We start from the raw sequence: 17,176 nt of genomic DNA, 5'->3' as shown, positions 1-17,176 counted from the left end.
GGTGGTTAGCAGAAAATCACTCGCACAACTCCGTCACTTTTCCACCCTAATGATGCAGATAGCTTTTTCAGCTTTAATGGGGTATCTCAGGTCTAGGCGTTATCTCTGAAAGTGCTCTAGATTCTGTCTATTAAAAGGCCAAGTGTGAACTTACGCAAGAATTTCTTGGATTGTTTGTATGCCGCTTGCAAACCAATTATCCTAGTAGACCCAAGTTTTTATCATCCTCCCTGTCAGATCGCCCCCATCCAGTTGTCGTTACGTAAACCACAGATACGCACACCATCTGTGCACTTTCCAAAAACTGACTTTTTTCCGGCTCTGTTAGAATTGATAACCCCTTCCACCCCCTCAAAACAGGTCCTGTATCATTAATTAAAAATGACTTGGGTAGCTTCCTGTCAGAATAGTTTGGCCCTGGCCACTCGTTACGGCTGTGTTCAGCTGTCCGATCCATCTGTGAGAGGGTCCATAACTGCCCATGCCTCCAGACCTCTGACAGTATAGAGCATTGGCTGCCAGTCAAGCCAGGATTCTTCCTGCAATATGAAGATATGATTGACCAAGGCGTAGGTGAATGTGCACCCGGTCCATCTGGAAACACAGTATTTAGCATAATAATGTGTGCAAACAGTGGATTCATTTATACAGTATGTCTTACACTTATTACATTCATAGTGTCCTTAGAGCAACCAGGGGAGCGCATGATCTCTGGAGTTGAACATCATGTAGGGTTCGAACTTTCCCTTGTCCAACAAACTTTAGGTAAGCTAGCTAACTGTTTGGTTGCATAAGTATAACGTTTAACATCTCACAATCCGTTCAAAGCTGTGTCTTCAACAAATGATTTGTTTCATAACCTTGCTGTCATGACTTTCCTCAGACGAGCAATTCGCTACTTGAGCAGGTTGAAGAATTGACGCAATGAAGTTTTATCTCTAGCGTGGGAATCTCTTGATTGAGGAAATCTGTCACAATGAAGCTGGAGCACTCTGGGCTCTCATACGTTTATATAGCAGCATCAGGACGATAGTTACAGTGATTCCCATCACACAGGAATATTTTTATGACACGTTTGACATCGGCCGTTTGATTGCAGCCTGTGGGCATCCTGGAATTCATGGCGCGCTTTATTTTTAGAGTAATAGGGAGTGAAGGTGATGTCAGCTATGTTCATTGTGTACTTGCAAGTTATTTTATAGCATGGAGAGAAACAGAGTGGGACTTTAAAAGGAGAAGTCTGTTTGGATGTATCATGTTTTTGCTTTATTCAGTGTTACACTAATTGCGAGGACAGTCCCCTTGGTGGAAACTTTCACATGCTAATTGCACCTAGACCATACTAAAGCTGAATTGTGATCTCAGTAACTTCATATAGGACTCGAATTGCAAATCATTTAAATATAGAATTTGATGTTAGCACTTGACGTTGTTCAGCCGCAACACCGGTTACATCACTTGCCCTCCGTGGCACCGCCCCTACCGTCGTATTGATTTTTTTTATATTAATAAAAATTCTTTAGTTCAGTTAGAGAATAGACACTACAATTAAAACTGAATATATCTGCTTAATTCAGCAAACAAGAATCACAATACAAATCAGCAGCAGGAGTCAGATTTCACCTCAACTTCGCCCATTTCTCCTCCCTCTTGACTGACAAGACGATGGCTGAAGATTTGGTTTCAAAACGAAATGGAAAAAAGTTTGTCATTGTACTGTTTTGTTATGTTTTTCATTAAGAATAATAATGAACCCACCATTCAAGCAACTAATTCGAAAGACAAAGTAAAATGCGGTGAAAAAAATTTCCTCACCGTCACATCGCTACTCAGCAACCATGTGGCAATGGCTTGGCAACCACCTACAACACCGTTCCAAACGGTAGGCTCGACATTCGATAATTTAAGTAGACCATTAAGACTAAGCTAACGGCACTTTAATAAGCTTGAACAAAAATGTTTTATATCATAGAGACTTAGGGTGAGCCAGTAAATAACCACCTAACAACTTCCTAGAACACTCAGAACATCTTAGAAACCAACGTTTTGGCTACTACTCATGGTTCTGTACAGGAGACTTGCCATGCAGTTCATTTTAATAAAGTTTAATGTTAACATGATGGGTAGAAAATGTGAAAATCATTAATTATTAACTTTCCATCACACATATCTCTATTTCACGATTCATTTTGTCTGGAAGTTAATGGAAGATTGATTTACAAATGATTGGTGGGAGACACACCAGTCAATTAGAAAATGAGAGAACCTTCCCTTTCTCTCTTACCGTATCACTCCATCCTTGCTGCTCTCAAGACCAATTAGTGCAAATAGCTACAGTGCTACAAATCTTTACGTTTACAACAATCTCAGAATGCTGCCTCATCAGGAAAAAAATGTTTTTGCCTTCTTTTTTGCTGTTAGCCTAAGTAAAATAGGCCGCCTTTGCCAGCGAAAAGCAGCGTTGTCATACTTGGTCATGGAGCTTGAACATACAGAATCAAGAGTTTTTTTGGGAGTGTGTGTGTGTCTTTCTTTTGAATTTCAGCAGCTAGAGAACCAAAAGTCAGCAGAAGTCATAAACATGCAGCTTTTCTGTGCCTTCGGGTCAATTTTGAACGGGTTGGTAAAAGTCAGGAACGTTATTGCCCAGTCATGTTCTGCCTTTGTAGCGCATTAAAGATGACCGTTGAGCTCTCTAAAGAGCTTTTTCACTGCGTGTAAACGCAACAAAACTTCAGAAGAAACTGTGAACTAAGATTTACTGTCAACAGGAATCAAGTGGCCCCTTTGTTAGCTTCTCAACTGGCCGTTGAAAACCACCCATAAATTCTGGCAAAATGGTGCAGGGTTTGTTGCATCAGCGTTTTTACGCCGCCGATCAGCTTTAAGATGGGCATAAATCCTTTCAACCCTTCTTTTGCTCTCCAGAGTGCAAACCTTTCCCAGCCGGGTTTCAGTTCCTCTGCGTTTTGCGCACTTCTGTTTATGAGTATTTAAGTATCAAAGTACCATACTGTGTTTCACCTCAAGTTGGATTTCTGCTTGTTAGTTGCTGATGTTGTGTGTGTGCAAAAAATCCTTATGTATACTAAGCAATTTTCATGTTGCGATAATTGCTGAAGCTTTTATCACGGTACTATCACGATATTGAAATAAGTTGCAAAAAAGTGTTGTCTTATAACAGGTTTAATAACTTTTTCTTGTAACTAAAATAACTTAACATTTAAATACAATAAAAGCAATACTCAAAAATGTTTAAAGTAAACAAATGTTTCAAATAGATTAAAAACACTTATAAGTTCTCATTAGTTAGCGTTAGTTAATGCATTAACACATTAAAAATAGTGTTAATGCATAAAAATAGTGATAATGCAATAGCTACATTTCTTACAGAGGTTATTATTCTTTGTTAAAGTTAGGCTTGTAAAAAAATACAACTTTTAGTTAATGTTAGCTCAGATCCAAGTTAACTTTTTTAAAGGACAACTCCGGTCAATTTTAACATTGAGCTCATTTTTTTGTAAATTTGGAGTGCTGTCAATACAGAGAACAACGACAAAAATCGGTGTTGCCTACACCGTGTTATCCTCTTTTTAAAATTTGCACCCTGTTGACTTCAATGGGGCAAGTTTTAAACCTGCTTTTAGCCTCTTAACATCCTTGATGTGTCATTACAAGTGCACAGGAAATGTGAGTGATTCCTTCGGAGTGATCACGGGTGAATCTGACTGCAGTAGATGTGAAAGATATTAATAAAAATGATGTTATTTCAGCCAGCGCACATACCTGTATTTTCTTCCTGTTTTCGGTCGGAGCCCATAGTAATCAATTGTCGAGTTCACGCGCGTGATCATAGGTAACTAAACCCATGCATGTGAACTCGACAATCGACTACTGTGAACTTCGACCGAAAACAGGATGTAAATACAGGTATGTGCGCTGGCTGAAATAACATAATTTTTATACATATCTTTCACATCTACTGCAGTCAGATCCACTCGTGTTCACTCTGAAGGAATCACTCACATTGGCTGGGCACTTGTAATGACACATCAAGGATGTTAAGAGGCTAAAAGCAGGTTTAAAACTTGCCCCATTGAAGTCAACAGGGCGCAAATTTTAAAAAGAGGATAACACGGTGTTGGCAACACCGATTTTTGTCGTTGTTCTCTGTACTCCAAATTTACAAAAAAATGAGCTCAATGTTAAAATTGACCGGAGTTCTCCTTTAATAAAGTGTTATTAAATGTTGAAATTAAACTAACTAAGATTAATAAATGCTTTAGAAGGATTTTTCATTGTCAGTTTATTTTAACTAATGTTAAATAATGGAGCCTTATTGTAAAGTGTCACTGAACAATAAAGAATCTGTACATATTCAATCAATATCTAGGGCATGTTGTAGTCCAGATTAAAATATTGAAAAAAAAAATTAGTTTGAAAATTAATATCCTTAAGTCTTACTGTATTTGGTGCTGTGATGAACACCAAAGCACTTAGTGAATTCAAAAATATGTGCCCACGATAACAATATCGTGCAGGTTCATTATCGTGATATATTTTATTACCGAATACCTCCACATGTCTAATGTATATAGATATTCCTTTGAATTTCCTTTGCTGCATATATATTTTTTAAAGCTGACTAGGTTAAGACAACAAAGTGTTTGCAACCTCTCTTGGTGCTGTGTAATTCCTAGGTACGTTTCCTTCCGTACCTTCCAACTCTGGAGCCGGCTGGCAGCTTGCCTAGCCTGTCAGAGAAACTGAAGGATGAGTAATGTTGTGTTTAACAGGATAAATCCAAAGCTCTGTTCCAAAGCCTAGTGAGCTTCCTAACTGTCTACTGCCCACATAGTTAGCTACCTTCTAAGGTGTCATCCGAACCGCCGCAGAACCTCACAAGTGACCGATTTGGAGTGCTGCAACGTCAATTGAGACATGTCTCGCAATTGATTAAGTTGATTTGAGTTGGATGATGCTAAGCTAAATGCCCACTGAACTCATTGCAATGCATTCTTAAATTAATTGATTGCAACGAAAGTTGTGTTAAAATTTGTCCGAAACGAGTTATTTTTGGAGGTAGCATTATTAAAATAAAAAATGTGATGTTCATACCTGGAGTGTTCCTTTTATTTCAGTAGAGTGGGACATTAGCATGTTTCTAAGTTAATGCTCAATTAATAAGCATAAAGCATCTTTTTTTTTTTTTTTTCTTTTTTTTCACTGAGCTCATCGCATTGCCTCCTGGAATTGCATTCTCCATGAAGAATATATGAGATGTTGCCAGATTTGGCCAAGTTGCCAACAAGGTGTTTTAGGAGGTAAATAAAATTGAAAATTTGGTATTAATACCAGGACTGCAATTTTTACGCCTTGAAGAGATAGATCATCCTTTCATTGCATGGACAGAAAAACCCCTATGCATTTTTTCTGAAATACCTTCTTTTGTGTTGCACAAAACAACAGGAGTAAATGTTGGGTGAACTATCTCTTTAAAGACAAGAAATCTTTAAGTCTTCAAGAAGACAAATAAACAGTGCATGTGAATCATCTTTCAAGGACGTTCTCTTGTGGTATTACAGCAGCTCTTGAGGCTTTAACTTGCTGGATTACGGTCTTCCTGTGCTCTCTGGTTTCTTGTTGGGAAGATTTCTATGATTCAGCCTGTTGTTCCAGAGAGTGAATGTCTAATGCCCAGGACGGCTAATCTGTCAGATCAGAAGTGTGCTGCTCGTTCAAAGCAAGTAGCATTAGTTACAGAACACTAGGAATTGGCCATCTTTGTTGGATGCTCTGAAGGTTTTCACCACTTCTCATGCATTTCCTTTTTAACATTCAACAAGGAAGAGAGGACTAGATTGTACAAGAGGCAGATGGAATTTCTAATCCACTTCCTTCCACGTGATGTAATGAGCTTGTTAGCTGCGGAGGGAATGAACGCAATGATTTGGAGTCACTGACTAAATCTGAGTTGGCTGAGTGATTCCCAATGGGCAGTGGGAATGACGAATAGAGAAGAGCTGCTGTCCTCACAAGGACACGGGTTCGATTTCAGCTTGCATCATGTCCTGATATGTGTTTTCTTGCAGTCATCTTTACTCAACTATTCTGTAATTGAAGGCAATAGCCAATAAAAATAATAGTTATTAGAAAAGGTAAACTTGAATCATTTTGGAGCATTAGTCTGGTTTGACTTCATCATTCAGATGACTAACTGACCATCCAGTTTCATTGATCAACAACAAGAAATACAACAGTACCAACTTCTAGAGATTGCAAAAGTGATATCAAACTAACTGACCATCCAGTTTCATGGATCAAGTATGCAAAAACAGTTGGACGGAGCAAAACAACGTAAGTGACGGTTTAGTATTTATTGTGCCATGCTAAAACCTTCTTAGCAAAGTTGCAGCTTCAAATACATCTCCAAAGTTGGAGACTGCTGTTAAATTTGCGTTGAATGGCCTCATTTTTACTTGCATCACAAAATAACATTGAATCTATCCCAACTAAGGTCAATTGGTTTCCTCTTTTTTTTTTTTGTATAGCCTTGTCTAGCTTACATTTTCGTACAATACGCCATGGAAAGGCCGGCACGACTATCCCACTGGGATTAGCTGTGGCTTTAACAAGCCTCGCAGAGATGCAGGATATGTTAATAGACCGGATCGATCCGAGCATCTCCTCATTGCCATGCAGGGCACAGGTGAAGGGTTGAGCTTGCAGTAATTGTCCCCTAGGTCAGCACATTTCCCACAACGCACTGCCCTTGTATTCGCTCTCCTCCCTCCCTCCCTCCCTCTTATTTCTTTCTCGGCATCTACTCTTGGTTTTATTTGAATTCATTGTCCGTCTGTCATGTTTCATTATGCTGTAATCGTCAAACGGAGGTTGTTTGGCTGATGTTGGCTGAGGGAATACTCTTGCCGATTGGCAGAATAAATCGTACTTTAAAGAGGCCATATTTTGCCCCTTTACAAAGTCTTGATTTTGTTTTTGGGGTCTACTAGAAAAGGTTTTCATGCTTGAATGTTCAAAAAACATTTATTGTTGCAGCTCCTCTCTTCCCAGTCTGTCAGTAAAGCTCTGTTTAGTTCCTGTCTCTGTGAAGCCCCTCCTTCTGAAAAACACACTGTGCTCTGATTGGTTGGCTGAACCAGCGTGTTGTGATTGGTCAACAAATTCGAGTGTGTTTCAGAATTGTCACGCCCCTTACCATAACCTCAAGTTTTAGCTCAAGCGGGCCTTGCCCTTTTTTGTGCATATTCCTTAGGTGGGAATTCTGGGAACGAGTTCAGAAAAAGTGCTTCCCTTTGGAATGACTTTGAGCTTTGCAACTTTGCAGACATTTTTCATGCTCAAACAACAACATTGCACACTAAAGAAAGTTGAACAAAAGCATTTCAGGTCGTCTTTAATTGTGATCACGATTTTTACTTTTCTCGATTAATGAAGCATAATCGTCTCCGATATTTGCCAGCTGGTTATTTATCCTGAAAAAGTTTAATTTTCGTTTGACATTTGCATCATCTTGGAAACAAGCCTCCACAAGCGTTCATGCTTTCGGTTGCCAGATGTCAAGAGTTTAAATCCCCCCAATCAGAGCTTTTCTCTTAAATGGATACATGTTCAGCTTGGTGTTTTACTTAATCTTCCTAACCTGGCAACTATGCTCACATGAATCATTTTTTAGCAAAATAATGATCATTTTAACCAGTTTAATCTAGGACAGTGAATGAAAAACCACAAAGTATATCTCTTGACTCTCTGTATACACCACGAAAAGACAGCAAAATTTGGACTGAGTCTCTCTCATCTCTCATTTGGTCAGATTAGCATGCTAGTCGAACCAAAACTGCTCGTTCTTCACAATTCACAGGCTCTTTATAAAACGCAGTTGAGATTACAGGGATCAGACCGCAGGCGTTTCTTAGCCTTGGCAAGAGACCGATAACCATAACTCTTGCTGTCAGATTGTAGTAGATCTGATTAACTATCTGCACGCTAACAAGATGTAGTGTGCGGTTTGAGACGGGCCCAACGTTACGGGAAGTCAGAGCCGTGAAGCGAACGAGACCTGAGTTATTATCTGCGAGGTCAAAGGAATTGGACGGATGGACTGAGACTTCATCTCTCAGCTCGTGAAGATGTGACACGGGGACGTCATTCATCCTTCCTTTATCACCGTGAGGTCAGGAGGCAATCGCTTGTGCTTCACACATAAGGCTATCAGCCCTTTCATCACGGTTTCCATTTGTTACAGAAACCTTCTCTATTTAAGCATCCGAAACATATTATATGGATTTGCAAACACACACTGTTGCCTGTAGAAGATCCTGTTTTGGAATGTCCCGTTGGAATTTTAGATCATTTTAATCCTGAAAGGCCTGAATTATAGTCAATCAAACTGTCTATTTAACCTTTAGGCAAAATATGTACACTTGTTTTTTTTTTTTACGGTTTTTTTTTGTCTCATATCTGATGTGTCAGACTTTATTGATCACAAGAAAAGTAAATTTTAAATATTGCTGTATATGTTACTGTATATTTGATACAGTTGTGTTATCATTAATTGATAATATTACAAAATTGTTTTTGGTTACTGAAATAAAGCTAAAATATAAGTATTAGATGAAAACTATTTGAAAGTTAGAAATGTTGTCTGAAATAAGTACTAAAATTACTAAAACTGAAATAAAAATAAATTAAAGCTAAATAGAAATGTATAAAACCAAATAAAAATTGACAATCACATAAAATTTCTAAAACTAGCTAAAATAAACAGTATATTATCAGTATAGCCTACTAAAAAGTGCTATAATAGAATAAAAGTAATACTAAAGTAACTTATTTTATATTAGGCAATTTTAATAATAATACAAATGAATGCTTTTATCGCTTGTTTCTGCTTCTTATTTTTTACACCGTTTTCAACTAAAAACTGAAGACTTTTTGGGTGCCTGAAAACGCAAACGTTTGAAACCGGGTTTCAAAGTGCAAGTTTTTGAAAACGATTTTTCGTGTAAACAACAAAAATGCTAATATTTTTGTTATACAAATATATACGCAAATATGCTCAGTCTATAGTGTTTCATCGCCATCTAATGGCCTGGCAGCAGAATACAGTGTTTTTAGTCGTTTTCGCGGATCCGCGTAAATAGAGATCATATTGACAATGGTGTCGTCTGTGCGCGGAAAACTCTTGTCTCGCATGTCGTTGTCGTGTAAACGTACCCTTAGTTTAAAGTTTTAGCATTTGTTCAGGTATCTTGTACATGGTCGTGTTAATGTGAGAAACAGGCTTCTTCGTTTCACTAAAGAGGGAATCTGTCAAACACATTTGAGGAGAGAGTGAAGAATTGCTATGATGTGCGTGTGTGTGTGTGTGGTGGATATCCTGTCAGGTGCTGGCTCTGGTCCTGACACTGCTGACATTCCTCATCCTTCATGGATTTCCTCACTTGAGGTCTTGCCACGGATGTGATTGAGTGGGAGGCACAGTCGCCCTCGTGGAACATTTCTAGAGCTACAACCCACGATCCTTCTCGCTCACAGTTTAAACCCCGACGCTCACATCTAAACCCTCCGCATCACCCTGTTGGTGTTTATTTTGCAGTACACTATCACCACATCCGACTACATGAAATCATTCTCTAAATGTGAGTGTGTTTTTCCCAAGTATGCACTGCTTTGGATCTGATGATCTACAGGATCACAACTGTGCAGCACTGGCGCTGTTGCAGTAACCGTGTGAAGCTGCTGTTCGAGGTGACTGCATTGCAGAAGCCATGGAGAAATACGTGAATAAATCAATGTTTGAGCACCTCAGGTGGCTTTGCTGTGTGTCAGCAGTCCTTTCTCCTCCTCAAGCCTAGCGTTAGGGTTTCACTACCTTTGTTGTTTCCGTGTCTGTTGTGTTACATCATTTCCAAGTCTGCTACATAACGTTTAGGAAGATCATTTAGAGTCTTTGGAGGATTTCTAAAGGTATTTACGGATGTGAAACGCTTTCAAAGACATTTCCGAATGTGTGTGTAACCCGCTTGATTTTAATGAATGCATCTGCATCCTTGAGGCCGTGTGGGAATGTAACCAATTAAAGTTGTTGATGTTAATCTAACGATTTGTGTGTTTCTCTATTCATCTTTTTCTTTCTGTTTCTTTTTTTTGTTTCTCTCAATACAGAGTGCAGCAATGGAGGAGACTGTAATATGGGAACAGCACACTGTAACTCTACACAGGGTGAGAATCAATTTCTCTTTTTTGATTTGTGTCTGGAATCCAAGTATGGATAGGCTACTTATCAAATCATGTTGTTTGTGTGATCTGCATAATACAATTAAAAACCCTTCGAAATATTGGTAGAATCGTATTTGTGTTTTGTTTTACTTGTTGTTAAAAAATATATATTTCTATTTCATGATGTTCTATTACATTCAGCTGGCAGATTATTATTATTATTATTATTATTATTAATTTTTTTAACTTGTTTTAAAGATGAAATCAAACCTCTGACTAGCCTGGTCATGGTTGTAACTATAAAACTATAATGTAATCTATAATGTATTGTTCTGCCCAGACTTCCTCTCTTTTTTTTTTATACAAAATATATATACATACACAATATATATATTATAAAATGTTTTTGTTGTTTTGGTTTTTGTTTTGTTTTACGGGAAAACCAAGCAAACTTTTTTTTTTTTACATTAAGTAATTTTACTTTATTGGGTTACTCACTATTTGAAGTGCAAAATACATTTTAAGAAAAGTCACGTCACATGCTATCGGAATTATCGTAAATACAAGTTTCCTTGTCGGAAATTGGACATGAACGCCCTCTCAAGTCAAGTCAATATCAGTCGAATTTAAAATAAAAGTCCAAATTCAAATGCAAAAACGGTTTATTCGAATTTTAGCAGTGGCGAACAAGATGTCATGATGATATTTAACTCTGCATAAATACATGATGCTGTTTTGTTAATAATTGTTTATGAAATTATATATGATTAATAAACGTTAGCTTAAACGTTATGCACTTTTTTGAACAGACAGTCATGTTATTTCACTGCTTTGAATAAACAGTTTTATGCGGTGCATTGATATTTTGCTCGTTGCACCCTCTTATAATTTGAATATTAGTAATATTTAATTTGAATGTAGTTTTTCAGCCTTTTTGACAGCCTCAATGAGCTCATATGAACCCACGACTTCAGAAGTGGGAAATAGGACATTTCTGATAACACTTGAAGGCATAAGTTATGTTTGTGTCGTGGTTTTGTTACGTTACTTCAATGAACACTTGGTGTCACATGCACTACATAAGGCCAGAAACTTCTATGAAGGTATGTAGATGCTCATGCTTGGTCAACACATTGCAGTTATGCTAGCTAGCTAGTTTATATCACTTATGTGCGTTAAAGTTGTCAATTTAAAAAGCAACACGTAACTTTGTTACTCTCTGTTACAGCTAAAACCGTTCAAAGTCGACAATTTATGAACTTTTGTGGAATTCAGGTCCAACATGGCTTGAGTTTTATCGTATTGTTTCTCTCCTCTTTATTTCCGTGACGCGGTCTTTCTATCTCTCTGCCCTTCTCTGCCCTTTCTCTGTATCTCTCTGACCATCACATCCCCTCATTTATCTTTCTTTCCATGCCTCCGATCTTATCTTTTCATTCTCTCTGTCCTATTCCGTCCCTCTCCAGCTCTTCCATCGTGGTGCGAATGTTTCGCTGTCCCTCTCACCTGTTGTGTAACATGTAGATGTGTGTCTCTTAGGCACCAGGGTTCGGCTTTGGGATCGCTATCTCAGGCGGAAGGGATAACCCTCACTTTCAGAGCGGGGAGACGTCCATCGTCATATCTGATGTGCTGAAGGGAGGCCCAGCCGAGGGCTTGCTGCAGTAAGACTCATCTCTTACCTTCTTTATTGAGAATGCCAGTTCAGGTCCACTTTAATTCCTGGATCTGATTTGAATTAGGTGAATTTGATAAGATTGAATGAAATGTCAATGTGACCTTTAAACGTTTCGTTTTTTTTAATAGACAATATACAGTAGAGGCTAAAAGTCATGTCTGGCCTAGGAAAACGGACATCTTCATCCTTTATTCAAATATGATTCAATTATTATTAAGATTATTGTAGTTGTGCTTGGAGTCAATTGTTTTTGTTGTGATAACGCAGTGAAACATGCCGAATTGTGCGGACATCATTTTTTGGCAAGGCTGTCATACAAAGAAATTATGAACATGCAAAAATAAGAAAGAACCAATTAAACTTAATGACTGATGATTTAGCTTTTTCCTGTCAGCTTTTTGATTTTCTATGCTTTTTTTTTTTTGCATAGTAAAATAAATCTGTAGCTGTAGACTTCCTTTTTTTTTCTCAAATAATTTTGATTAATACCTTCTAGTTTATTGTTTTTGTCTTCCCTCATATTTAAAAAATATAAAATACTTCCCTTATATTTTGATGGTTTAGTCGAACTTGTAGGGTCATTAAAATCAAATATCCCCACCGGAAATCACTTTTGGCCACTGCTGTATGTTTTATAAATTACTCCTAAACACGTTATGCACTATTTCCAGAAATATCAGATGATATTAATAATGTTTGGGATGCCACCTAAAGAAATTAATATTCAATAGATAATATATTATTTATATTTATATATACTTATTACTCAAATTATATAAATTGTATTGAAAACGTGTATTAAATTAGAAAATTGCAAAATAAAAGCATTTTCACTGGTTCATGGAGAGTACAGTTGGACCCACTCTACACGTTGTGGATTATCAAATATATTTATTTTAAATGTATAAATTTTATAGATCATAGTGAAAGATTTTCTTTTCCAGAATGCTCTGATAACTCAAAGGAATCAGTTGATTTTATGTATATATAAAATAAAAATCTGCTCTTCACCCTCATGGAGTTTTTCGCGTGTAAACGCATGAGCGCACAGGACTGCTGATCAAGCTTTGCACTGAGATCAGTTGGAGTGGCACTTTTGCTTACTGCTTTTTGCACTTTTTGCCCCCGGCAGGGAAAATGACAGAGTGGTGATGGTCAACGCCGTCTCCATGGATAACGTGGATCATGCATATGCAGTGCAGCAACTTCGGAAAAGTGGGAAGAATGCAAAAATAGTATGTATCCCACTTTTTTTTATTCTCTTATTCTCTCTCTCTCTCTCTCTCTCTCTCTCTCTCTCTCTCTCTCTCTCTCTCTCTCAGACATTTATTTATATAATTTGTTTTTGTATAACATTTTCAAAATGTTAATTAAAGGTAGTCTGGTATTTGAAGTATGTTTATTACAGTAGCCTCACACTTTTGGACCTTTTATTCATTTATTTTGCACTAAAATCCGTAAGAGAATGTTTTAGAGATGTATTGGAGATAAAAAATGTGGCCAAAAATCTGTCCAGACCATCAGGAGAAAGAGGAAGGTGCAGATCCCTATGGGGCGCACGGGTGATCGCGAGACCATGTCGGAGCACGACGAGGACGATGACAGTTACGAAGAGGAGATTTATGAGGCACGGAGCGGCCGGAGCGCCTACAGCGGGGGCGGAGCCACGGGCCGGAGGAGTGGCAGGGGCGAACGGCTGGGCGGGAGGAGGGACCGGGACAGAGAGCGCAGCGGCTCCAGAGAGAGGAGTCTGTCCCCACGCTCGGACCGCCACTCTGTGTCCTCCAACCTCCCCCCTCGCCCAGCCAAGGTCACCCTCATCAAGTCCCGCAAAAATGAAGGTGAACATGGCCGCTTCGAGCCTGCCAACCGGCGTCGTCCAATCACTTTTGCCCTTACATAGCACAACAAGTTTCCAGGTGGTCTGTCCCCATTCAATTGAAAATGCTACACAAAACAACATAATCTCATCCAGTCAGAACATATTTGAAGTTTAATGTTTAGTCCCAATGACATTTTTGCTATGTCAACCCTCTACGCACACCGTGGCAATAAAATTGCCAACGGCTAGTCATTTTTTAGTTTTCTCTTTTTAGATTCCCGCCCACTACTGATGGAACCAGCCGGCAGTGGTTGCCTGGCCTTAAAGGATGAAAAACAAAGTTAGTCATTTTTTACAGGAAAAAGGGTTGTGTGTGCAGGTTTCCATCAGGAAAAAAAGCAACTTTATAGCTAACATATGCTAACATGCTGTATGTGTTTCTGCGGTTTACTCTGTAAGCAGAATACGGGCTTCGCCTGGCCAGCCACATCTTCGTAAAGGACATTTCCCCCGAGAGTCTGGCAGCTCGAGACGGAAACATACAGGAGGGAGACGTGGTGCTCAAGGTAAGATAAATGACCACCTGTAGGAGAGGGGAAACAGATGGAGAGAGAGAAGGGAGTGTATTAAGTGACGAGCGTGACTGAAGTGATGCATTTAGTAATGTGAGGAATTATGAAAGAATGCAGACATTTGCTAATGGAGATAAATGACAGCGTTCTCATCTTTTTTATTATCATTTACTCTGGAACTAGATTAATGGCACTGTGACTGAGAATCTGTCCCTGATCGATGCTAAGAAACTGATCGAGAGGTCAAAGGGCAAGCTGAAGATGGTGGTGCAGAGAGACGAGAGGGCGACCCTGCTCAATATCCCTGACATGGATGACAGCATACCTTCGGCGAATGCCTCTGACAGAGATGGTGAGAGAGTGACCTACCAGTCAAAGTGGATTTGATTTATTCTTTTCAATTCTACCTGCTTATATAGTTAGAACGCTGCAACTTTAATTCACAAAGAGATCCTGCTAAATAAATGCATGTTTTATTTATTCTTTAGAATATCAGTTTATTGAAATTAACAGTACATTTTGTTTTACAGAAAAAACATCTAAACAAAGCAAGATAATTGCGTGACATTATTGTTTTAGTGAATATATCTTTTATATTGTTGTGGTTTTAAGCATAAACCTCACTAAATTTTGTTAGATAAAACAATTTATACTTAAACAGTTTTTTAATGCTTATTTTAGTATTATTTATATACCATCATAGTATTTATTAAAATTGAGTTATTTAGTTTTGTACTCTGTTTTTATTTTAAATTTATTTAAAAATTTTAGTAAATTTTTCAAATATGTAATTGTTTTTCTTGTTTTAAGCAGCGTTGTTGCTGTTAACTAAAACTTAAACTGTTAGAATTAAGAATAAAGCTATATATATAAATATACATTTTAAATGATAAAAATGACAAAAGCACATAAAACTACCAGGAATTATTAGGTAAATTAATTGTATATTGTTTCTTGTTTTTTTACCAAGACAAGGCAAAACAAAAAACTGATTTTGAAAATTTGTTTATGTTTTTCTTAGCTGATTCTTATTTGATTCCATTTGGATTTTTTAGGGAAAAATAGAATATCTCAATAGCAATACTTTAGATTGACTTAGTATACTGGGACAATCACCTGTAATGGTGTGAAATCATGTGATCTTTGTGTTAGATATTTCAGACATCCACTCCGTGGCCTCCGATCATTCCAACCGATCCCACGAGCGGAAGAGAAGCAGCCGGTCTCGATCCCCGGACCGCCGCTCTGAGCCCTCGGACCACTCCAGACACTCTCCACCGCAGATCAGCAATGGCAGGTCCGAAACCTTTTCTGTTTCTATTGCTTTTCACACAAGATGTTGGTACAAATGAAATCAGCGGTCTGATTCTGATTCACCTGCCGTAAATGTACTACGCTTTGGAGCCAAATCACCTACAAATAGTCTTTTTCGGTTCTCCCACCCCCACCCCCCCACCCCCCACCCCATTATTAAAGTCTTCCTGTTTTTATAAGATTCAACAGATTGAACTTTAAGAGCTGAAGTTTCAGGCCTGCTCACCGCTGATATGAGAACAGGCATATGAGAAAAGGTTCTGTCAGACGGTACCGCAGCTCTTGACAAAACGCTCCTGTAAATTGGATGTGTCCTAGATAGATAAACCAGGGTGTGACAGCGGTAGAGGATGAGAGGAATTTCGTCTCCCTGCAAATGTGCCATCCTCCTAAATGAAACCTTAAATTTAAAGGTGGCGTGTGTTATTTTTTTGATGGTAAAGTGCTTTCAAATACTTGAAAGCATCAGTAGGTCATTTGTAGGTTGACTTAGGAAGAGAGGAAACTCTCTGGCACTATGTAAGTATGCTCTGTTTGTGGTTTTGAGAAGGCTCCAACTGGTTGGCTGGCTTTTGTTTTAGAAGAAGAAATTACACACTCCACACAAGCCAGAATTGACCACACACATGTTTACAGACCTTCAGGTTTGTTGGTGTTCATGAAGTTTCTTCTGATTCTTGTTTTGAATCAGGGCCGCAGGGCCGACGACTCAGAGAACCCGGCCAGTGTAAGTTTGTGGGTCCGGTTAACGCAAGCGTCCCGAACATAGCTAACCAAACTAACGCTTTTGTGAGCTTTGCACTAAAGCATGTGATGAGGGCGCTTCACAAAGTGATGTAACCCAACGTGTGTGTGTGTGGTATGCTGAAAATTTATGCGAACTACTTGACATGTTCATTTCATCATTCCAACGTCACAACCCTGGCTAAGGGAATTAAGCCCAACAAACCAACTTGTGTACAGGGAATTCATTGGTTTGTGTGCCTAATCCCAGCATGCGTCTCTGACATCAAACATATCCCTCCATTCATTCTCATTTATTCACTTTCACAGAACTGGTCTCAGCTGTTACCCCTTTCCTGCTGAGCAAAGACAAGTATAAGGGTGTCTGTTGATAACGTACAATACACACGTGCTCCAAAGGGCTGCTGCTGTCAGTTTCGCAGTGTTGGCGAAAACATGCTTCTTTTAACATCATTTGTAGTAGTAGTTCTCTGCCTTAGAGAGTTCTTGGTATTACAGGCACATCTGCTCTGCCAACCATCCTTGAAAGTCGTCCAATAGGATTGAAGCACCACCTGCACCATGTGCGTAGACACAAACATTTGGAATCGGTGAAGACAGAGGCAGCGTGCTGAAAGCTTAGTTGTTGCTTTGTAAACCTTTTCTGATAAGAACATCACTGAATTCCTTCAGGTTTAATGGATTGAACCGTTGAGGAGTCAATTTTTGTTTTATCTGAGAACCACCTTTTTTTGGGGGGCTGGAAACATGGAATGCTGCCAGATGGTCAAGGCACCATGTCGGTGGTACCAACTAATAAAGTAT

The 17,176-nt window shown here is 38.6% G+C and overlaps 1 protein-coding gene across 15 annotated transcripts in view; it reads left to right on the top strand.

Annotated features, from left to right (window-relative positions):
• Positions 1–17,176, top strand: part of tjp1b (tight junction protein 1b) — a 63,116-nt gene that overhangs the window by 19,325 nt on the left and 26,615 nt on the right. For 5 of the 15 annotated variants that reach the window (XM_081356562.1, XM_081356561.1, XM_081356549.1 and 2 more), the window contains 9 exons: positions 10,189–10,245; positions 11,782–11,906; positions 13,053–13,155; positions 13,437–13,761; positions 14,017–14,082; positions 14,202–14,308; positions 14,498–14,666; positions 15,467–15,611; positions 16,320–16,355. In XM_081356562.1, coding sequence (XP_081212688.1) covers positions 10,189–10,245; positions 11,782–11,906; positions 13,053–13,155; positions 13,437–13,761; positions 14,017–14,082; positions 14,202–14,308; positions 14,498–14,666; positions 15,467–15,611; positions 16,320–16,355 — 1,133 coding nt within the window. The remainder of the gene's footprint in view (positions 1–10,188; positions 10,246–11,781; positions 11,907–13,052; positions 13,156–13,436; positions 13,762–14,016; positions 14,083–14,201; positions 14,309–14,497; positions 14,667–15,466; positions 15,612–16,319; positions 16,356–17,176) is intronic. The other 10 variants (XM_081356555.1, XM_081356554.1, XM_081356550.1 and 7 more) reach the window with 7 other exon arrangements.

The sequence above is a fragment of the Scardinius erythrophthalmus genome (assembly GCF_964197995.2).
Source record: "Scardinius erythrophthalmus genome assembly, chromosome: 24".
Lineage (NCBI taxonomy): Eukaryota > Metazoa > Chordata > Actinopteri > Cypriniformes > Leuciscidae > Scardinius > Scardinius erythrophthalmus.
Note: the sequence above shows the minus strand (reverse complement) of the source record. Positions and strands in the feature narration are given on the sequence as shown.